Below are 22,351 nucleotides of genomic sequence, written 5' to 3'. Positions count from 1 at the left end.
ATTCCCTACACTTTTGCTTTGAAAAAAAAAAACCACCTTCCAAACTGAAATACTGAGTTTTGCTCTCACTAGAGCCCCATTCACATTGCTTGGACATGTATAGCCTCATTGTTACGATGGATTGGATTATCAAAGTTTATAAGCGGGAGTATAAAGAAAATAAGTGTGAAATATATATATATCATCATTGTCGTAACATCCATTAGGGATGTAATTCAAGCAAGACAAAACCTCACATGGCATCTTCACCATCAATTTTAGAATTAAAAAGAATCATGTGCCAAAAACGTTGAAGAACAACATCTCGGTATCTCAGAATGATTTGATCCCATAATGTATGTAGACAAAGATATATGTTCAGCGGCTTTAAAGTGCTTTTGGATGTAAATGATCTGGTGTGATGAATGGTGTGATATAGCCACGGTGAGTTATCTGAGCTTTGTTTGAATCAGGACAGAATGAATCAGCACATTATGTGTACATTATGTAAATGTTTGCCGGTTTGGTTAATGGAGGTACAGCCAGTTCACGACTGCCCATTACTCTTTCAAGGACTTGCTCTGGGGAGGGGCCCTTAATCAGAGTAGTGGAGTCAACCTCATGTCTTGCCTCTGATTTTCTCCCCATCAGGAGCTTAAAACGTACTACGGTGTGTTTGTGTTGTGTATGCTAATGTGATTATCTTGTGCAGAATTTCATTCTTATCTGCCTTTTGTTTTTAACATTTTCTCTCTGGGCAAGGAAAGGCCACAGATGATGTACTGACAGTTGTTATCTTTTCCCCAGCATTTTGGGATATGGACAACAATATTCCAATTATGAGATCTGACTATGCAGCATGAATCATGAAGAATAATGATGATATTGATCTCATGCTCTACTCATTTATAAAAAAGAGATTTGTTTAGCAAGAAAGTATTTTGTGACTGCCTGTGAATGGTATGTTGTCCGAAGAAGTCTCTTGAGGATAGAAGAAATGTTCTAAGGCAAAAATCAGTTAAAGAATATTGTTTAAATAAATACCATGCAGAGCTTTGGTTTGTGTGGCATTACTGAAGAAAACCAAGGAGACAAGAAATTAAATAGTTCTTTACTGATTATATTGGAGACAGGTGGAAAATGAGAATCAGTAATGATTGTATAAAATGTACTGTACAGTGGAGGACAAAGTATTCAGATCCTTTGCTTAAGTAAAAGTACAAATACCACACCGTAAAAAAATCTCGGTTACAAGTAAAAGTACTACATTAAAAATGTTACTTAAGTAAAACTATGTAAGTATATTCAGGAAAAGTTAATTAAAGTATTAAAAGTAAAAGTCCTCAATGCAGAAAGAAAAAATGTCCTGTGACTGTTATATAGTTATTACTTATCCAAGCAGGATTTTACTGTAGTAGTTGGTTGAGCTTGTGTTCATTTTGAACTATTTTGTTTTGGATTTATCTGCTTATTATTTTCTCCATTAATCAAAATACTGTTTGGTCTGAAAAGTTGACACCTTCATAATGCTTGTCCAACCAACAATCCAAACCTCAGATTTAATAAAAATAAATTATAATATATAAAAGAAAAAGCTGCAAATCTTCAAAATGATGTAGGTGGAACCATGAAATGTCACTCTAATAATCGTTTCAGCTGTACTGTATAAACTGTCGGACAGTTTAATTTATCACAAAAAATGTTTTATAAACTCTTTATATGTTTTGTGTGTAAAAGCTTATTTTGTAAAGTAATTAGTAACTAAGGCTGTCAGATTAATGTAGTGAAGCAAAGACTACGATATTTCCTTCTGAAATTACTTAAATGTCTTAAAATAAATAGCACACTGTATTTATTTCATACATCAGACATTCCGCCCAGCACACATACGCCTCCTGTACCCAATATGTTTCTCTTAAGCCACTATGAAACACTTGTTACTTTAGTAATATTACATGAGAATGTTGTTAATCATGTTAATATAGGTATCAAATTTGAAAAAAAATTGTGCCTGTGACTTATATAAATGGTCAACTTTTTTATTTTAAGAAAATGTTTTTAAATCATCATTCAGGAAATATCTCCCATACTTGGTTGCTCTTTGTCCAGACCTAACAAAGGAGAAGGTCATTAGGCTGGAACCAGAAAAGAACTCTATCATGTCTCTGGTGCTTTGCCTCCAACTCTTTAGGTGTTGTTGTGTAGATCAGTGGTCTGTGGCCTGTTTGTTTTCTAGGGAGATGAATTAGAGAGGAGATGGGCTGAGGCAGACGCCACTGTCTAAGGGAGAGGATGAAGAGGAGATTCATTACTCCTCACCCCCTAACACACACACATACAAACACATAGAGCAGAACTGAGCCTCATTATTTCCTCATCTCCATCACTGGGAGGAAGTGAGGGGTTGCAGGCTCTGCTGTGAGGCTGCTGACGTCTGCCCCTTCATTTATCTCACACATTGTCCATGTGTCCACACTCACACACACACACACACACACACACACACACTCTACTTTTGTACACACATGTATATACACTCGGTGTACCTCCAAAGACAGCATAATTGGAAACGCACTGTCACAGAGGAAGATGGAGGTGCAGCAGTCCTAAGTGGGCTGCAGCTTCCTGGACACAGCTCCAGCTCTTAAAGCAACAGTTTGAACAGCACAGTTAAAGTGCAGGATGACTTCATGTGGCCAGAGGGAAAAATCATCCACTGTTTGAGCTTAAACATAATCCATTTGCATTTGACTTCAAGGAGAAAAGAGCAATCAAACGTCTATATTTAAGCTCTGCTTATTGCACAAAGAAAAAATGTTTTTTTTATATCCATACTGTACGTTATATAAATCTTTTTTATTTTTTATTTTTTCACACATTAGATATCAGTAACATGAGGAGACAAGCCCACTTTATTATGTATTAGAGTGTCTTCTTGCAATACTAACAGGACCATTGTCCTCTAGATCCATTTAGGCTTATCTACTATCAACAATGTAGCATGCTGTAATGTTCGTTATCGCTCAATTGACTCTATTCTGCATCACCACTTTAATTGGCAGTAATTACACTTAACCAGGCCTGATGACTGTGGCCTCAGAGAGGGAGTTAGCTACCATTACCTTAATGCTAAATGCACATCCTGATGAGAGAGAGAGAGAGAGAGAGTAAGGTGTGGGGAAGACAAGTTTAGGAGATTTTACAGAGAAAGAGAGAGGAAAGAAGCCCCACCCCCACCCAGAAATTTAAGTTCTAGTTAATGCAGGAATGTGGAAATGCTTAATGAATCATTCAGGACTTGTTACACAGTACCACAGAGGCATGCCAAACAGCAGCCATGGCAGGCGTGGTGTGTTGGCCTTTACAAACCTTAACCCAACTTGTCCAAACTCCCCCTCGCTGTGTTCCTGGCAGAGACAGAAGAGTAGCCCTTATAAACCCTCAATCCCAAAGGTCTGGTCCTTTACAGTATATTAAAATTGTTGTTTCGACCCTTGACAACTGACCCACTGATTACATTTCAATTTCAAACTTCTAATATTAAAGACTGGTTGGGGAGATGTGTAATAAATTTTACTCAAGACACAGTCATAAATAATACACTGCAGTGTTTTATCATTCCGCCAAAAGGATTTCATTATTGTTCTACTGATGCAAGCAGAACAAAAAAACCCTCATTCGTTTGTTAGTTTGCTTTTTCCCAAAAATTTAGAAATGATAAATACCAGTGACATTCAGTTCATTACAGAAGTAGGTAATTAGATGTGCTCTTAAAAGCATGTGAGCAGTTGTTATCTCTTATTCGTTGCTTTGACTTTGAGCACTACATTTTTAAATTATTCAAAACAAAATATGGAGTGAGTGCCTTATAAGCATGTCAGAACAGTCACAGTCCCGAGTAAAATAGCCTCTGTGAGCATAACTTCTAAATGCAAAAATACTAACAACATGTACTCATCAATATATTTGAAAAATATCAAAAAATCAATGACGATTCATGTTTATTGAAATCTGTGATGAGTCATCATTAGATTTAATGAAAAAAAGTCATTATTAGTCCAAATCACAGAAACAAACACTGTCAAAATATGTTCATACTATATGTATACATATGTGTTTATAAAAATATATGTTTATATATTAGAATTTTTACAAACAACATAATTAACTTGATTAGGTAAAACATTTTAGCTGAGGATAATTACAGTATAGTGGTCCTATACAGCATCCAGATAGAATATTTGAAGACTTTTAAAAGTGATTAGTCAGAGGTTTGGCTTGAGAGGTATATGTAGTGTGTAAAAATGTATATACAATAATATCTATCATTTAAAATAGATATACAGTTTGGAATAATACCCATAGATGTGCGAGATATATAACATATATTTGGTACAGTATCAGTATCATGAGCAATAAACAGAACACACTCGTGTGCAGTGATCCACTATAAAAGATCATTGTTACTATTGCAAGTGGCTTGGTGAAATTATAGAAATAGTTTTTGGAAAGACACTTTTCGCTGAGAGTTAGATGGCAAGATCAATGGAACTCTAATGTCTGTACAGTTAAAATGAAGCAACAGCCAGCAGCCGGTTATTTTATCTTAGCTTAGCTTAGCTTATTTTAGCGCGAAGGCTGAAAATGGGGAAACGGCTAGCCTGGCTAGGTAACGGTAACACCTTTAAATGTCACTTGTTAACATGCTGTATCTCATTTGTTTAATCTGTACACAAAGTGTAAATACAAAAAGTCCATCCATCCATCCATCGTCAACCAGCTTATCCTGCTTACAGGGTCGCGGGGACAAAAGGTCCTGTGGGATTATTTCTTGGCTGGGACTGGTGACTTACTGACGATGGTTTTAGTCAGCTAATCTTGTAAGAGGGGGCAGCCCTAACGTTTCTGTAGACAAACAGAGGCTAGTAGTAGCTGAAAACATATGATATCTTTAATGCTTCAAATTAACACCTTAAAGGTTTAGTGTATAAGATTTAGTGGCATCTAGTGGTGAGGGTTGGGAATTGCCACCATCTATCCAGTCTACCACTGCCCCCTAACCTTTCAAAGAGCATAGGACAGCTATGGTGGCTGACACAGCACAAAAGGTGTCTCTTCTGAGACAGCAGAGAGTAGCCAGTCAAGAAATGAGGTTTCTTTAGGTGCTGGTCATATAATTAGAATATCATCAAAAATTTATTTCAGTAATTCCATTCAAAAAGTGAAACTTGTATAATGTATACATTCATTCCACACAGACTGATATATTTCAAGTGTTCATTCCTTTTATCCATTCATTTTCATGATTATGAATTATGAATGATGATTATAACTGACAGCTAATGAAAACCCCAAAATCAGTATCCCAGAATATTAGAATATTGTGAGAAGGTTCAATATTGAAGACACCTGGTGCCACACTCTAATCAGCTAAATAACTCAAAACACCTGCAAAGGCCTTTAAATGGTCTCTCAGTCTAGTTCTGTAGGCTACACAATCATGGGGAAGACTGCTGACTTGACAGCTGTCCAAAAGACGACCATTGGCACCTTGCACAAGGAGGGCAAGACACAAAAGGTCATTGCTATAGTGGCTGGCTGTTCACAGAGCTGTGTCCATGTACATTAATAGAGAGGCGAAGGGAAGCAATAGGGATAACCGCTCCCTGGAGAGGATTGTGAAACAAAACCCATTCAAAAATGTGGGGGAGATTCACAAAAAGTGGACTGCAGCTGGAGTCAGTGCTCCAAACCACCACGCACAGACGTATGCAAGACATGGGTTTCAGCTGTCGCATTCCTTGTGTCAAGCCACTCTTGAACAAGACACAACGTCAGAAGGGTCTCGCCTGGGCTAAAGACAAAAAGGACTGGAATGCTGCTGAGTGGTCCAAAGTTATGTTCTCTGATGAAAGTAAATCTTGCATTTCCTTTGGAAATCAAGGTCCCAGAGTCTGGAGGAAGAGAGGAGTGGCACAGAATCCACGTTGCTTGAAGTCCAGTGTAAAGTTTCCACAGTCAGTGATGGTTTGGGGTGTAATGTCATCTGCTGGTGTTGGTCCACTGTATTTTCTGAGTTCCAAGGTCAACGCAGCCGTCTACCAGGAAGTTTTAGAGCACTTCATGCTTCCTGCTGCTGACCAACTTTATGGAGATGCAGATTTAATTTTCCAACAGGACTTGGCACCTGCACACAGTGCCAAAGCTACCAGTACCTGGTTTAAGGACCATGGTATCCCTGTTCTTAATTGGCCAGCAAACTCGCCTGACCTTAACCCAATAGAAAATCTATGGGGTATTGTGAAGAGGAAGATGCGATACGCCAGACCCAACAATGCAGAAGAGCTGAAGGCCACTATCAGAGCAACCTGGGCTCTCATAACACCTGAGCAGTGCCACAGATTGATCGACTCCATGCCACGCCGCATTGCTACAGTAATTCAGGCAAAAGGAGCCCCAACTAAGTATTGAGTGCTGTACATGCTCATACTTTTCATGTTCATGTTTAGTTGTCAGTTTTAATCATCACAATTAAATGAAATAAACATTTGAAATATATCAGTCCGTGTGTAATGAATGAATATAATATCCAAATTTCACTTTTTGAATGGAATTACTGAAATAAATCCACTTTTTGATGATATTCTAATTGTATGACCAGCACCTGTATTTATTAAGAAATGATATTTACTTAATTATTCAGTAAAACCATATGTTATAGTGACTTGGCCACTGACAGATAACATGGAAAATATAAGCCAAGAGTGTGTAAAATTGTCACTGTTTCTGAATCACAGTCCATCATAAACCACACATTGGATAAAGTTTATACAAACATTGACAAGGGAAATACATTAATTCTCTGTGATTATGGACCATCGCCAAAACTGCCCGCCAACAATAATATCTGGCCCGCTGCCAGATTAGGGTGCTTTGATAGTGGCAAAAAATATAAATAAATAAATACTTTGAAAAGCGATGCTGAAATAGATCTCAGTCATGACAGCAACATTTACTTAAATAATCACTTCCTCTTTAGTGGTTTTGACTACAAAATAAAAGCGTAAGAAGCTTGTTTACTGTAATGCTTTATTTGGAGTTGAACTGAGCTTTTACTAAAATTCTGAACAACATTAAAAGAGTCTGTAGCCTGCTTGACACTCCTCTGAAAGAGCTGTCAGAAAACGTGATTCCCCTAAATATCCTTTGCCTGGAGATACTGGGTTATGAAAAAGTGTTGAAACATCAAACATCAAAACAAAAAAAAAGTGCAGCACATGCCGTGATCTGAGAAACATTTGCTGCAGAATCCATTTGTTGAAGAGAGAGAGAAAAAAAAACCTTATCTTGATTGGTTAGCTAACCAGACAACATCTTAATGAAAGTCAGTATTATGGGTTATATTCTCATCCAACATCTAATGGTTGAAAATATTGCTCCAGTGCAAAACGTATTTGCAGACCCCTGCAGTATATTATTACTACTTCTTCTTCTTCTTCTAACATACGCATTCAACATAGTGATAAGTGTCTGCACTGCCTGAATTCTACAAAAACAAGAAGAACGTAGTGACGAAACGAGCTCTGTAGTGCTGTGTGTCCATTTTCAGTTACTGTAGAAATATGACGATGCAGCGTGGCAACGTTATGGAGATATAAATGGCTCTTATATTGCATTTCTGTCCATAGATCCTCAGAAATATTACACACTGGACCTTTAATCTGGTTACTTGCAGAAATTCAATAACATGCCAGAGATACTCAAAAGTCTTTGAGCTAGAGTCCAACTCAAGTCTCAAGTCTCTGAGCTCGAGTCCAAGTCAAGTCTCAAGTCACTCGTAGTTATAATGAATGTTGTATCACCTGCTGTGTTCAATCCAGGCTGCTTAGAACACCGCATAGCTACAAGGGATTCTGTAACCTGTTTTTCACTTACAGAGCACAACCATGTAATGTGCAATGCAATTAATGACCGCTTATTAACTACTGTAAGTCAACACCAACCGCAGGCTCTCAAACTCAGTGTAACGTTACCTAAATCGAACTGTAATGTTACATTATGAACAATAAACCTGTAACCTGTTTTTCACTAACAGAGCACAACATGTAGCCTAATGTCTTCAACCAATAACAGCTTATTAACTACTTTAAGTCAACATACCCCCCAGACTCTCAAACCAGTGTAACATTATAACTAAATAAAACTGTAACATTACATGATCAACAATAAACCTGTAAAATGTTTGCAGCCAACGTCAATAATTAACATGATGGCAGCCAGCGGGACGTAAATGATAACAACCACCATAGTTTGGCCAGTAAAAAAACACTCGTTTATCTTTTCATAATGTGAAAAGATAACCTCCCGTAGGTCGTAGCTAAAGCAAGAAGCAAGCTAACGTTAGATGACCAGTGCTGAGCTAAAACATGTTTTCTCACCTATTTTGGATTCAGCACTTCTTTTGTTTGGGCCTTGTTGTATGAAGTTTAAAGTCAAAGTTTATGATGAATGGCACAGCAGCTACCGGTGTTTGTTGTCCTCACTCACTTTTGGCCACGCGTAGCAGCTACGTAGTAACTTATGTGTTACGTAGGTAGGTTATAGGTAACGCAAGGAGGGGGATAACAGCAAGCTCATAAGATGTTTCCTAAAAATAGACATTGTTCATGGGTCCCGCACCTTGAGTCTGAGTCAAGTCTGAAGTCTTTTGAGTACGAGTCTCAAATCAAGTCTGAAGGTACTGTGTGGGCGACTTAATTGCGACTTGAGTCTGAGTCTCAAACTCAGGTCCCCATCTCTGCTACATGCATACACATGCATAAGGGTGATTTTAGAAGACTATTGCTTGCATGTACTCTGAAGCTCAGACGAAGATAAGATCATAAAAATTGATGATAAGATATCCATCAGGAAGGATCACTAGCCATGTGTACATTACCATTTTAATTATGTGGTGAGATGCATGCAGCGTTCATATTGTATGATGTGTTGAGTTACTGTTTATGTGCTTCTCAACATACAGATGTGTTTTACACTGCCACATTCAGATATACCACACCTACTGAATGAGCTTCTCCCTTATTTCTCACCTCTCCCTTTTATCCTCCACCCCGTGACAGCACTGAGAGCGGTGCAGCACACAAAGCTGCTCACGCTCGTATCTCATTTCTCTGGGAATGATATTCAGTTCACTGAGATATCTCTGTTACACAGGCACCAGCGTCAGAGCGGACTTATTGCAGAAATAGATGCATCATGCCCTCGCCCACCCTCCAAAAACATCCATCCAACACCACCATCACACTTCAGTATGAAGCAACAGCTGACACCAAATAGATACAGCTAGCAGGAGCTCGTTATTGTGGAGTGTAGCCATGAGATAGAGGTCACTGTTGCCATGGGGTGGAGAGATGGCGGGAAGGAAATGTTCTGACAGTAAATTACATGCTGGATTCACATATTCTATCAGAGGCCTCTACATGAGGTGGATGTTATATATCACCAATGCAACTTATTAACCTTTTAACCCACATAAATGAAACGCATTAAAGCGCACCATTCAGCAAACTGAAATTACACACCATCTATATCATGTTTTATTTGTGCTGTCTTATTTGATGTAGTGTGTTTACACATAGTATACTGATGTTGCAAATTGTTTTCAATTTTAGGTCTTCTTACAGTAAATTAATCCCACGCATCATGCATCAGCATGGAAATATCTCAGACATCGAATATCACTCCTCACTGCCCATTATCTTATTGTTTTTTTTATTTATCTGAGGCTTTTATGATATATTGAAAAAATCACACAAACACCACTATTCACATGACACAGATGCCTTTGACGGACTTTTAATCTGGTTGGAGAATGTCTAAAGAGCCAGAATAAATTCACCTCTTACTCTTTCCTATTTATGTGGAGGTGGCTCTACCATTTTTAGGATTTGCTTTGAAACTCCAGCTTCTAAAAAAAAAGAGGCTTGAAGGTGAGGTCCATCCCAGGGCAAGCTGCCAAGTAATAACTTCTCTAATCGCTTATGCCTCATGCCCATATTTCTACCAAAAAAATCCATCACAAAGACAGCAAGTCACCCTTATTTGGAATAAGTGCAGGAGACAGCTGCTGTACAGTATCATCACCTCATTAACCCTGCGTCTGGATAGCAGCAAATTAGAAGTTTTTACATGCTCTTGACCCTCTTTTTCCTCCCTTTGTCTGTTTCTCTCCGACCATAACCGTTTCTCTCTCTCCTGCTGTCTGTCACTGTCCCTTAGCACAAAATAAAAGCAAATTGCTTATCATTGACATAACAGGGCTGTTTTCACTCATGAAAGACGTTGGACAAATGTCATTCAGGTCAGCAGCTCCCGCTGGTAATCAAGCTGGGACAGTGATTAGGTGAAATTAATCACGGGCCTCCGTCGCTCATGGCTGACAGCCTGGGAGCCTGATAGGTGTTCTCTTCCCAGGTGACTTTGGCAGATCAGGTGGAGAGAGTGAAAGACATCAAAGCCAAGAAAAAATTGAAAAAGAAACTTGCATTAGATTAGCACCCGAGAGACACCCAAAGAAAGGCGCATGTGGATCTGTACAAGGATGTTGGTGTCTGTGTGTGTGTGTGTGTGTGTGTGTGAGAGAGAGAGGCTGGGTATGTGTAGGTGAGGTAATGTGTGTGAGTTTTACTGCAGGTGTCTGCTTTTTAGGGGCGGGGGTTGGGGGACATGAAAGGAAGGAGCTAAGGTTTGATGTGATAATGAAGCACTTTCTTTAATCTTCATCTTCTCTTTTATCCAAACCACTCACTTGTGCCTATTTGTCCAACAAATGTTTTGGTAGGCCCATAAAGTAGAAACCAGCGCTATTCAAACGGGAATATCGACATCTTCAGGTTTTGTTTCTCTCACTTGAGAGAATAAAAAGATTGGTGGTAAACTGAATGTTATACCTGTTTTTTTCTCTGCTGGTCCTGCAAGACCTCGTCTGACTCACCCACGCAACACCTCTGCCGTTTGCACATTCGTGTGTCATGCGGCCCCACCCCCATGTCTTAATATCAGAGAAACCCAGAGCTTTAAGAGTTGTCATGGTTGTTGGGAGTGAGCAGGAGTGATGCTAAGGTTAGCTCGCTGGAGCGTTTAGCTGTACATGGGCAGATTTACCGGCCTGTGAACCCATAAACCTGCAATTACAAACCCTAACAACTCTGGCGCAGGCGGCCTCGACACCGCAGTTTTCCTGTGGGCTCTGGGATTTAAGCTTCACAATCAGTCAAGCGTGACTTCAGAAGCTAATTGCACAAGAGTGACACACACACACACACACACACACACAACATCCTTTCGGGAGAAAGACTGATGGTGGAGGTGGAATTTTGTTTGAAATTCATCAAATTTTAATCCAGTGCGTACATTTCCATATTTCCATATTTATCTCTTTGCGCTCCTAGCATCCACTTCCTCTCTGCATATCATTTCGGTCCTATTAATAGCTCAAACTTCTCCTTGCCTAATACACAAACATACAGAAACACGTGCTAACACTCTTGTCACCACAAGGGGGACAAAAAAGGGGAAAAAAGACAACTTCCTATCAGGTCTGCCGTTCAAAGACATGTGTATCAAGGTAGATGGGGCTGTCAATGAAGCGCTCCATTTCTGCCAGTTGGTAAATTGACTGTTTGAAGCAGGAAACAGATGAGGCAGACGTTTGGTAAGATATAGGATTCATACTCTCCTCCTTCTCTCTATAATGAATCAGTGTATTTACTTAGAGCAATCTGCTCCTCTAAAATGGCTCTGCAATCGCTCTGTCTTCTCCGCAGCGTTGTCACCCCCTCCCCTGTTTTTCCCCAACCCCCCCAAAGGTAATTGCTCTTACCTGAGACACTGTAATGGATCCTGGATGAAGTATTGACCGCTGCTAGATTTTGATTAAGGGGCTGTAGGGCAGAACATGTCTTTAATGAAACTGAGGAATCAGCATTCTCTGGCTGGTGCGTCGAGGCTGAATGCTGTGCAGTGTGGCCCACAGGCACCTTGATTAGGACCTGATCCTCAGCAAATCCAGGGGTGGGCCACAGCTACTGAATTAAAAGCGATGAATTCATCCATTAATAATACCTGAGGTGTGTGTAGTTTTTCTCTGGAGGCTTATCATCGTTAATGATTTGAGAATTCATTTACTGTAAGCTGCTTGCACTCTCTCACTCACATATTCACACACACTGGCTCTCTCAATCACTCAATCATCCACCTTGTTGCTCACTCACTGATACTCTAACTCACTCATTAATACACTCAATCACTTTCCTATTTATATGTAAAAGGTCAGCCTTTATCAGTTTGAATTTTCATGGGGGATAACTTGCATTAGCTTCTCTCATCCTCTCCCTTAAATTGCCTTTTTGCTCGTGTTAAAAACTGATTGCATCTCAGACGGAGATGAAAGGGAAACAGCTAGTTCCCCACGTTCTTTGAGCGTGCAAATGTACATAATCTAAAAGGCAAGTATTAGCATGCTAAAAGACACCACAGCTATGATGAACACCATTTGCCAAGGCTTAATGCGATAGCCGGGTAAGATGATTAACTTTGAATCCATTTAATCAACCGCTTTCTCAAATAACCAGCGTTGGGGTAAAACTTCCCTCAGACTGTTGGGAAATGGGTAGCGTAACAGATGTGTCAAATCAGAGAGTGCCTAAATCAGAGCGGAGGTCAGGAATATAATATTCTTTGAAGTGATAGACATCAAACATCATTTTGTGCACAGTATATGTCATCTCCTCTCATTCTGAAGCTCACGATTTAGTGGGACTTGGAACACACATCAGCTCTCTCATTGACTGGGAAGTCAGTGTGCCCTTGGGCTGCATCCTATTGACTTAAGTAGTTCAAGTTTCACACATTGACCAATGTGTGCATCCTGATAACTGGCTCTCGTAAAGCAATGAGAATTCTGACCCTTTCATCTGACCTTTAACCACAATCAACATGCACAGATTGTGAGGGAGATTCTATGAGTGTATACTGATGATATAAAGATTTACTCGATTTGTTCTACTACAGCTAGGCAAATATATATTTACACCTGAAACACATGATTGATCGCTCCCAGAAGTCTTCGACTCATTCGTCAATTGAACAACTCATGGGAAAGTGTTTATTGATAGCTTCCTCCTCTCTTGTGTGCCCCTCTCACAGACCTTGATGACCCGGTGGTGACGGTGCACCAGAGCATAGGAGAAGCTAAAGAACAGTTCTACTATGAAAGGACTGTGTTTCTGCGCTGTGTGGCCAATTCCAACCCGCCTGTCCGCTACAGTTGGCATCGTGGGAGAGAGGTCCTGACGCAGGGTTCGGACAAGGGAGTGGAGATCTATGAGCCGTTTTTCACACAGGTAAGACAGAGGAAACATGAGAATAGCAGATGCAAAGAAAGATGCATTGTCTATTCAGTAAATACCACATGGGTAAAGGCTTAAAGCTGTTGGATATGAAATCTCGTAATGGTGCTTTTGCTGGCTGTCATGAAGACACACATCTTTTGCCCCTGTCTGCGCATTACAAAGAAAGGAAAAATTGGCTGAAACAGAATAGAGGATGTGAAACGCTTTTTGAAGGAATAGCAAAATATGTGTTCATCAGGAGCTAAATTTTCTGAATCTCTTTCAGAGTGTGATCTCTCATATTAAGAGATGCTCTCATAACCAGTTGCCACACCCTGCTGTGTAACCAAAATATACGGGAAAAATCCAGCAAACAAGCAGCAGAGCAGCTTTTAGAATGTGTTAACATTATCAAATTCTTATGACACAATGATCTCTCACCATGAGAGGGTGTTTGTAACGATGATTGCTAATTTATGTGTGTGAAAACAATTTTTGCCATTTACAGTGGATCTGATGATCCAGATGACTGATAACTGCCATTAATATAAATAAAAAGATAAAGTAAATAATTATTACTAGTAACCAATATTCTAATGCATTGTAATATTCTAATGCATAGTAATATTATTACAATGGATATTGGACATTGAGGATCGTGTTCAACATATACTGTGGGGCCTTAAACAGACACTAGAAGTATATAGGTGATGATCTTCATCAACCTCTTTTCATAATACATACACTTTCACTTTCAACACTAAAACTACCCCATGTTGTGCTGAGAGACAGTAAAAGTTTTTCTCATTAACCCAATGCATAGCAATATCAGTTTCACTAACCCAGTTCCACAAAGTTACATGCACATTGAGAAATTACAGACACAGAAAGATTGAGTTCCAGTTCTCTCAACTGAGCGATTGGATTTTCTTTACAATTTGAAAATTGCAAAGCTTTTGTTCTAAAAATGGATCTTGTGCAGCCAACAAAGAACTGATTGAGATTGTTCTGTCACCAGTAAGGGAATTGTAGTTGTTGAATTGAACGAGTTGAATGCGATTTGTATGTTGTACGAGGAAGAGAAAAAGACATGCGAGAGGGGAAAAGAGGCTTAAGAAACAGAGAGAAAAAAGGAAGTGAAATTGATGTTTGGCCAAATGGAGAAAGATGGCTGGGAACTAATGGAGTGAGAGAGACTGAAGAAGCTGCACAACTGGGCCTCATCAGACACTCTTCCCTTCCCCATCCTGCTCTTCATACCTTTTTTCTCGTTCCCTTGCTCCTTCATCCTCCCCTCTATTAAAGCTTTAATTGGGTCTGAAAATTTGAAAGCCAGAGATTATGTTTGTGTGAGTTCAACCTCAAGTAAATCCTTACTAAACTCCTATGAATTTCCTCGTAGAAATGGCTTATAACATTATTTTTCAACAATATGTCTGAGCTTGCCTGAAACATACTCGGGCAATTGAGTTAAAAATTCATAACTGACCAAAATCGAGCCTACAGGGTCAAGTTGAGTCCATTAGAGTGCAGCCAGGCCTCTATTTTGGCCAGGCAGATTTGTGAATTAAGTTCGCCTCTGCACTTTTCTCCCTCCATTACTCTTCATTCCAGCTTCATTCCCTAGCACCTTTTTTAAGTCTGCCAAATATTTTTTATATATTCCCACTGATACTGTAGAAATGCAGAGGTGGCATTTAAAACTCTGTACCAAGAACTGGTTCATAATTAAGTGAGGCCTGGAGCTGTGCTTTTATTGTGCAAACCCTATCCTTTCTGCTGTCTGTTACTTCCTCCTCCACCTCTGTATCCATAATTTCCCCCCCAAAATGCCAGAGAATAGCACAATTATTGAGGGAATAATGGAACCATTTCTCATCTCTCATCAGATCCTCACCTCTTTAAGAAAGTCAGTATGTTTTGATGATTTTTGATGGGGTTTAATGTTTTCTTGCAGTGTGTTGTTCTGTTTGACCATGTTGTCTAGATCTTGAGAACGTAACCATTTAAAGCCGAGTTAGCAACATATTGCTCATCACCCAGCGGAGGCACACATCCCATTCATGTCAATTATGACATTTTTATATCTCTTCTGTTCAGCTTCCTCGCTCGCTCATTTTCTAGGCTCTCGTGTAATCATCTCATTTTCCTGCTGCTATGCTGCTAACATTTTCATCTTTACTGCCATGCATTTGCTGGTTTTGAAAGATGAGCACCTAATTCCTCAAATAAGTTCAAACATGAAAATGAGAAATACTATTTTGAGGTGACAGTGACAATTTACTCCCCCATTATTTCTTTTCCCTTAATTGACCGCCATAAGTCCCGTTCCAGTAGCTCCTGTGTACCCAGTCTTTCCATCAATATGGCCATCAGTGCCCCTGTCCAATTCGGTTTAATGTGCTCCCTCCCTGCTGTGAGTAAAGCACGCACTCTGAATATCATGAACCTCATCTCCTGATATCTGCTCCAAAATAGAGGAGGTGACAGAGAAAGAAAGTGGGGTCCATGGCTAATCTAATACAATTAAGATGTCCATGAGCCTCATGGTAATAAAATGACATTACATGAAAGACGTGAGGCGATTGTCATGTTTTGCGGACTGCCGCAGCGTGTGGCTGACTCATGTTTTAATCTGCCGCCTCTCCCACCAACCCAACACCCACGCATTATAGTCAGCCAGATCAAAGGTTCACATCCTCATCACAGCCTTCTAGGCGGGGCTCATGGTTGACAGGCCAGGCAGGAATCAAACACATTCTCAATGAGATATCGGTTTCTGTGGAGGGATCCCCTACTGAGCCCATCCATATTTCTGTAGCTGAATGGTGAAAATACTGCCGGGCTATTGACTGGAAAGTAATCCACACATTGGTATTGAGCAAATAGACACTTTAATTATCTTGACAAATACCAGCATTTTTTTATTTATTTTTTGATAATGTTCTTGAACTCTGCTACCATTCTTTTCATTTTTGGCTTCATTAAAACTCTATACATATTCATCTCTTTGACCTTTCTTTGGAGCGGTTTGGTCTAAATCATCTCCTTTCCACTACCTAGTTTCCTGCATTGCTTTTACTTGATTATGTTGATATTTTTGCACACATTTGCATACCAGTGTTGGTTTGGTCTGAGCTGCAGGGGGAAACGAAGATTTTGAAGCTGAAGAACCTGCGTCCTCAGGACTACGCCAACTACAGCTGCATCGCCTCTGTCAGAAATGTGTGTGGGATCCCTGACCGCAGTGTTATCTTCAGACTTACCAATAAGACAGGTAAGACTTCTGAATTTCCTGTATTGTCATTTTAGCATAGTATACCAAAAATGGCCGTTTGTGCAGTGATTTTGTTATTATTCTAAGTAGATTGCAATATGAAAACAGCATATTCTAGAAAGGTATCTTAATAAACGTAGGACAGACATGGAAATAGACATGAATTTGTGCGCAGTCTCTCAACTGACATATGCTGCCAAAGTTGTCCATCTTCTGCCAATCTTTCTAAGACTCCACATGCTCTTCCTCGACAGCCTCACCGTCCATCAAGCTGCTAGTGGAGGATCCTATTGTGGTGAATCCTGGCCAGACGGTATCCTTGGTGTGCATCACCACAGGCGGAGAGCCGCCCCCACTTCTCACTTGGGTCAGCAGTAATGACAGTTTGCCGCAGAGGAGCGTGGTGAAAGGGGGTACACTCACGCTTCCAGCCATCACCTCTGATGAGGCGGGGGTCTACAGCTGCGTGGCCAGCAACAACGTGGGCAACCCAGCCAAGAAGTCTACCACCATTGTGGTGCGAGGTGAGACGGCGTGACTGCGATATAATTATGAAATAAAGTATCATATGAATGAATAGAATATATAAATTGTATAATTGGGAAATTATGTGATAAATTATTAAAACTCAGCACAATAGCCTATTCTGAAATGGTATTGTTCACCAGTACCTGTCCCATTAGCAAGGTCAGCAACTGTAAACTAACTAGTTAGCTGCTGCTGGCTGCAACAACCAAAAAAGGAACACTCCTCGTGTTTTTGCCCTTCTCAGCTCTTCAGCTGCCAGAATATCTCTAAATTAACCACCTAGCCGCTGCTGCTCACATTGACTCTTCACTTTGATGCTGAATAATATCAGAGATGTTTTAGGAGGAGACACGCCACTCAGTCAAATCCTCAATATAACTCTATGGGGAAAGCCTGTAACGGCAAAGATGGCGGTTATCCCGCCCCTCCCGCTAGAAAGCTTATCGTCTGCTTTTAACAGGCAAAGCGTTCATTCAGATAGGAGCCTTGTCTTGTTCGTCCCAAATAGCTGCCCAAAGGCATTGCTAAGATGGCATCCCAAGTGGCATGACTTGCAAGGACTTTGGTAATAATCTTAGCCCCCAAGGCAACCCAGCTTGTTAGCTTCTAGTTACATAGCATGTGCAGCTGTGTTAAGCTAAACATGAAGAAGAGGTTGGTTATTATGTCTGTGTTCTGTCTATATATACAGAAGCAGACTGTAGTTAGTTGATTCAGAGTTGCTTTGACATTGTTGCTGCTCTAGCTAACAGCTAGCTGACTAAATAAGCCATTGCTGATCTTGCTAAAAGAGGCTGAGGGTATGTGTTTCACATGAAATAAAAGTATCATTGGGGAAAATGCCATTACACTGTGAATAAAAGCAGACGTTTGAAAAAGGGAATCTTGAAACAGGAATTTAAATTAAAATGTCTATTAGTTTTGATTAAACATTGCATCCATATTGCAATGTATTTGTTTAAAGTTTGTTAATATAGATTTATTAAAGTCTTGTAAAGGATGTATTTGATTATGTCCTTCTGATATGAAGTATGCAGATATGAAGTACGCTCTTACAGTTTGACCTTACAAACACACAGAGCATTAGATCTCACTATCACTATTACTGCTTAGGTTACTTAAAGATAGTCAAGGACAAAATACACTGATTCAAACAGTGGCGGAAGAGCATCTGATCATTCTGTAGCTCATTCAGAGTATCACTTTTTGCATGCTATCATAGTATTGAAGTATACTTTTACATATTATCAGCCATGTGTCTATGTACAGTAAGATGCAAAAAAATAAAAATAAAATAAAGACTTTAAAGGTTAATACTAAATCCAGGCAATTTTACCACCTGCAAAGAAGAGCTGTTTTGATATGAGACATACACAGACGCAGATGCTTAAATCGAGTGCTATCACTAAGCTCGAGGATTAAGGGGGGTGTGTGACTAGGCTTTCATCTGTGACATAACAGAGGATCCCAATGCCCTGAATGTGAAACTGCGGGATCCTCTTGCAGGTGAATAAAAAGATGCATTAATTTGTAGAAGCCTTACAAACACAGCAGCATTCGTGGGATGATCCAAATGTGAATTTTAACTTTCTAGAGGACATCGTACACATACAAAGGGGACACATGTGAACCAGAGTTTAGCAGATTGGCTAAGAAAGTTTCTCACAGAGTTTTCTCCTTTCATCTCAGAGATTATGCCACAGCTCCATCATCAGGCCGCCTCTGTGCTCAGCCTTTTTTAAATTTATTTATGCAGCCATATGCTCCCTGGGATGAAAATCAAGTCATCAACAAATCATTTCTGATGGCCCCCCTTGACAGATAAACCTCTTCTCTGTATTGTGAAAGTGCTTATATAGTTGAATACTTAAGACTTGAGAAGCTTACATCAAAGAGAAATTGTCAGGTGACCTGTGGCAGCAAATAAGTCACTGTGGGCAAACGCTGCAATAAATATTGTGCTCTGATTGCTGTGTCATATATGTCTGGAGCTGACATTTGGGATCTTGGTAAAATATCATCAGAAAATTTACACTCTTCCTTAGATACATTGTGTATGATATTTGACTGCACACATGTTTCTGTTATGTTTTAATGGTGCAATGTGTAATTTCTGGCCGCTTGCTCCAAAATAAATAGGAGGCAGCATTTCACCTCCTCCTCCTCTGCCAGGCTGCTCTCTAAGCGATTCTGCTCCTCTGCTCTTTTCTAATCGCACGTTACGTTAAAGCTTATCTTTATAATAACCTCACAAATTACATTTTTTATGTCTTCCTAGATTAGCGGGGCATCGCTTCTTCTACAACAATGAAGTTAAAAGGACCATTGCCTTGTGTGATGATCTGTGTGTGTGTGCTCCTCTCTGTCACTCACTCAACTGACAAATATGTGGAATAAATAGGGAATTAAAAAAAAAAAAAAACAGCAGCTATTTCTTATAATTATAATTGGGATTTTGATATTTCATCATATGGGGGGAAAACACTGGGGGAGGAGAACAGCGGTGAGAAAGCCCCTTCACATTCCATGGCGTGAAATACAAACATAACCAAGTACAACAACAACAAAAAAAAACGTTACATTACTGGCTGCCCACTTGGCGGCCAGTGACAGCGTCGCATTACTCAGCAGGGGCATTAATATCACCGTCAACATCCAACCCTGCTTTCAAGAGAACAAAATCTGAAATTACAGAATCATTCCATGACTAGCATCCACCTTCGGAGAGACAGAATTGATCACTCCACCCATGTAACGAGCATCTGTGGTTTAAGCAAATTAACATGATACAGGGGAGTAGGTCTCCTCCGATTAGGAATAGAAACTTAGTAGTTTTGTACCTTGTGCGTCAAATAGCTTTGTCAAAGTTTCTGTGTTTGACGCCCTGGGATGAGAACGTGTTGGATGAGAGGAATAGAGCACCCTAAAGTACTAGCAAAAGCTAGAAAATGTATTATTTCATCAGAATCAGATCATTTGTATAATTTATAGTAGATTATCAGGGTGTTTTCTTGCCAGCTCGCTCTGTCTGAACAGCCCAATTGGTTATCTATGGAAGATTTTATTGGACTTTAATATTTGTAACCCACAGAAAACAATCCACAAATGTGTAGTATGATGCACAAATATTTCACTCTCTACAAATGTGTATTTTTACATTATTAAAAATACAGAGTGACTTCTACACACAAAACAGTTTTTGCAATTTATGGGTCATGTTACATTTGTAACTTCCTTTTTACACATTTGTGGAATCCTACACACAGTACACATTTGTGGATTGTTTTCTGTGGGTTGCTAATATTAAAGTCCAGTAAGATCTTCCATAGTTATCATAAGGGGATCCCGCGTCCTGTCTGTCCCTGGACAGTGACTATTTCACACCCAGTGTTGGGCAGTTGCGTCACTCCAAGAAGCTCCGTTACTAGTTTAACTACATTTCTCAGTAGCTTGGTGTTAGTGTCGCTATTTTCTGAATCAAATAGCTTTTCAGTAACAAAGCTCTTTTATTGGCCGAGTAGCGGGGTAGCTTTCCTACATGCTACATTTCCCAAGCATTTCTGAAGGATAAGTCTCTGAAGACTGAAGAAGTCCTTTGGATGAGGGACGAAACGTCTTCCAGTATCTTCAACCAAGTCCATTTGCCCTTGACTTTAACCTTCGTTGGATTTCTATTGTGATAGTTATTGGAACCTCTTGTGAGAAGGATCAGGGTCCAGCCTAGACATCTCTTCCTCTAGTGAGGAGGAAACTTTGACATGTAGTGGTAGAAACCTGTTTTCATGAGATGAGATCTCTGTCACACACACAGTTTGGAGCAGGTTTTTAGTGTTTCTTCTTCTGCTACTGTGGAATGAAGTTAGTTCAATATAAACTAGGCCTATACTGTGTGTGTGAGTGTGTGTGTGTGTGTGTGTATATATTAAAAGTAGCTTAGATGTAACTAAGCTACTTTTGCCACGTTGCTGTAGCTAAGCTTGCTACATTTCACTGGGGATAGCTTCTGTGTAGTGAAGCTTCATTTAATGGAGAGTAGCTAGTAGCTTAGCTCACTACATTTCCCAAGTAGCTTGCCCAACACTGTTCAGACCCAGTCTGCCCAGTCAGACGGAAGATCGAGCGGCTTGTAGCTGGTTAGTGTGCTAACTTCAGTAGATGTTTCTGTAACACAACACATAGATGTCTTTGACATTACGTTGGAACTGTTACTTCTTCACATTATGTTGGTAATGTTAGTTCATTCTTTAAATGTTTTAAACTATAATTCTGGGAAGATCTCGCAAATTGTACCTTTAATACTGCAGAGCATTGAATGTACTATGTACTTGTACTAGTTAAACTAGTTAAAATTTTTCTTGACTAAATGTCATGCAGGATACAGCCATTGATTTGTTATGCAGTGCAGGGCTTTTTGAAAAAAACAGTAGCAGGCTCCTACAGTTTGACTCCATTAATCCAGATACCAAAGCCCAATAAATCATATTAGTTCCCTAACAATGCCCTAATCATATTACTGTTAGCTCTTAAGTTTTTGCATACTGGATTCAACACATCCTTCATGCTTCACAGTAAACACCCATTGTGGAGAAATGAGCATTGATCAGTAGACTTGTATATTCTCCTAAAGCTTAAAAGCCGTCACTGAGTGACATCTGTGTGACTCAATAATTTACTGTAGATGTTTACAAAAGGCAATGATGGAGAGGGCTACATAAATTATAGAGTGAAAATACTTTCAGTCCTGAGTAAATCAAGTCAGTGAGTCATCACACATCATAGTGTGAATTTGGGGTTAAAACAAATGAAAACCAAAACACTCTAAACCTAAATAGGGAGATGCTTAAATGACACAATTAATGTGTGACATGTGTAATATTTGACAAAGCAAATTAAGGACCAATACAAACAGAGAATGAATCAGGAAACATGAGACATGAGACTGATGAACAGTCACTCTTGTCATTTGTGGTGTCAGTAGTTATGGATGGTCCCTTAAGATCAGAGTGAGTGGTGTAAATGGCATCTAATCAACACAAAAAGTACAAATAAGCATGCTTAAATGTCATGTCAGTTTAGCTTGAACATTGAGAGATATTGATCAACAAAAGCCAATTAAAAAGGAAGACAATCTTAAATCACATAACAATTTAATGGGAAACTGATTTCTAACAGAACA

General features: G+C 39.6%; 1 protein-coding gene across 2 annotated transcripts in view; it reads left to right on the top strand.

Moving 5' to 3' along the window:
• LOC119908816 (MAM domain-containing glycosylphosphatidylinositol anchor protein 2-like) overlaps positions 1-22,351 on the top strand; it is a 198,822-nt gene that overhangs the window by 91,260 nt on the left and 85,211 nt on the right. For both annotated transcript variants that reach the window (XM_038726693.1, XM_038726692.1), the window contains exons 4-6: positions 13,186-13,382; positions 16,515-16,647; positions 16,902-17,171. In XM_038726693.1, the coding sequence (XP_038582621.1) occupies positions 13,186-13,382; positions 16,515-16,647; positions 16,902-17,171 (600 nt within the window). The remainder of the gene's footprint in view (positions 1-13,185; positions 13,383-16,514; positions 16,648-16,901; positions 17,172-22,351) is intronic.

This window comes from Micropterus salmoides, unplaced genomic scaffold, assembly GCF_014851395.1.
Source record: "Micropterus salmoides isolate LMB-PRFRI ecotype aquatic unplaced genomic scaffold, ASM1485139v1 Ms_hic_scaffold_18, whole genome shotgun sequence".
NCBI classification, from domain to species: Eukaryota; Metazoa; Chordata; class Actinopteri; order Centrarchiformes; family Centrarchidae; genus Micropterus; species Micropterus salmoides.
Note: the sequence above shows the minus strand (reverse complement) of the source record. Positions and strands in the feature narration are given on the sequence as shown.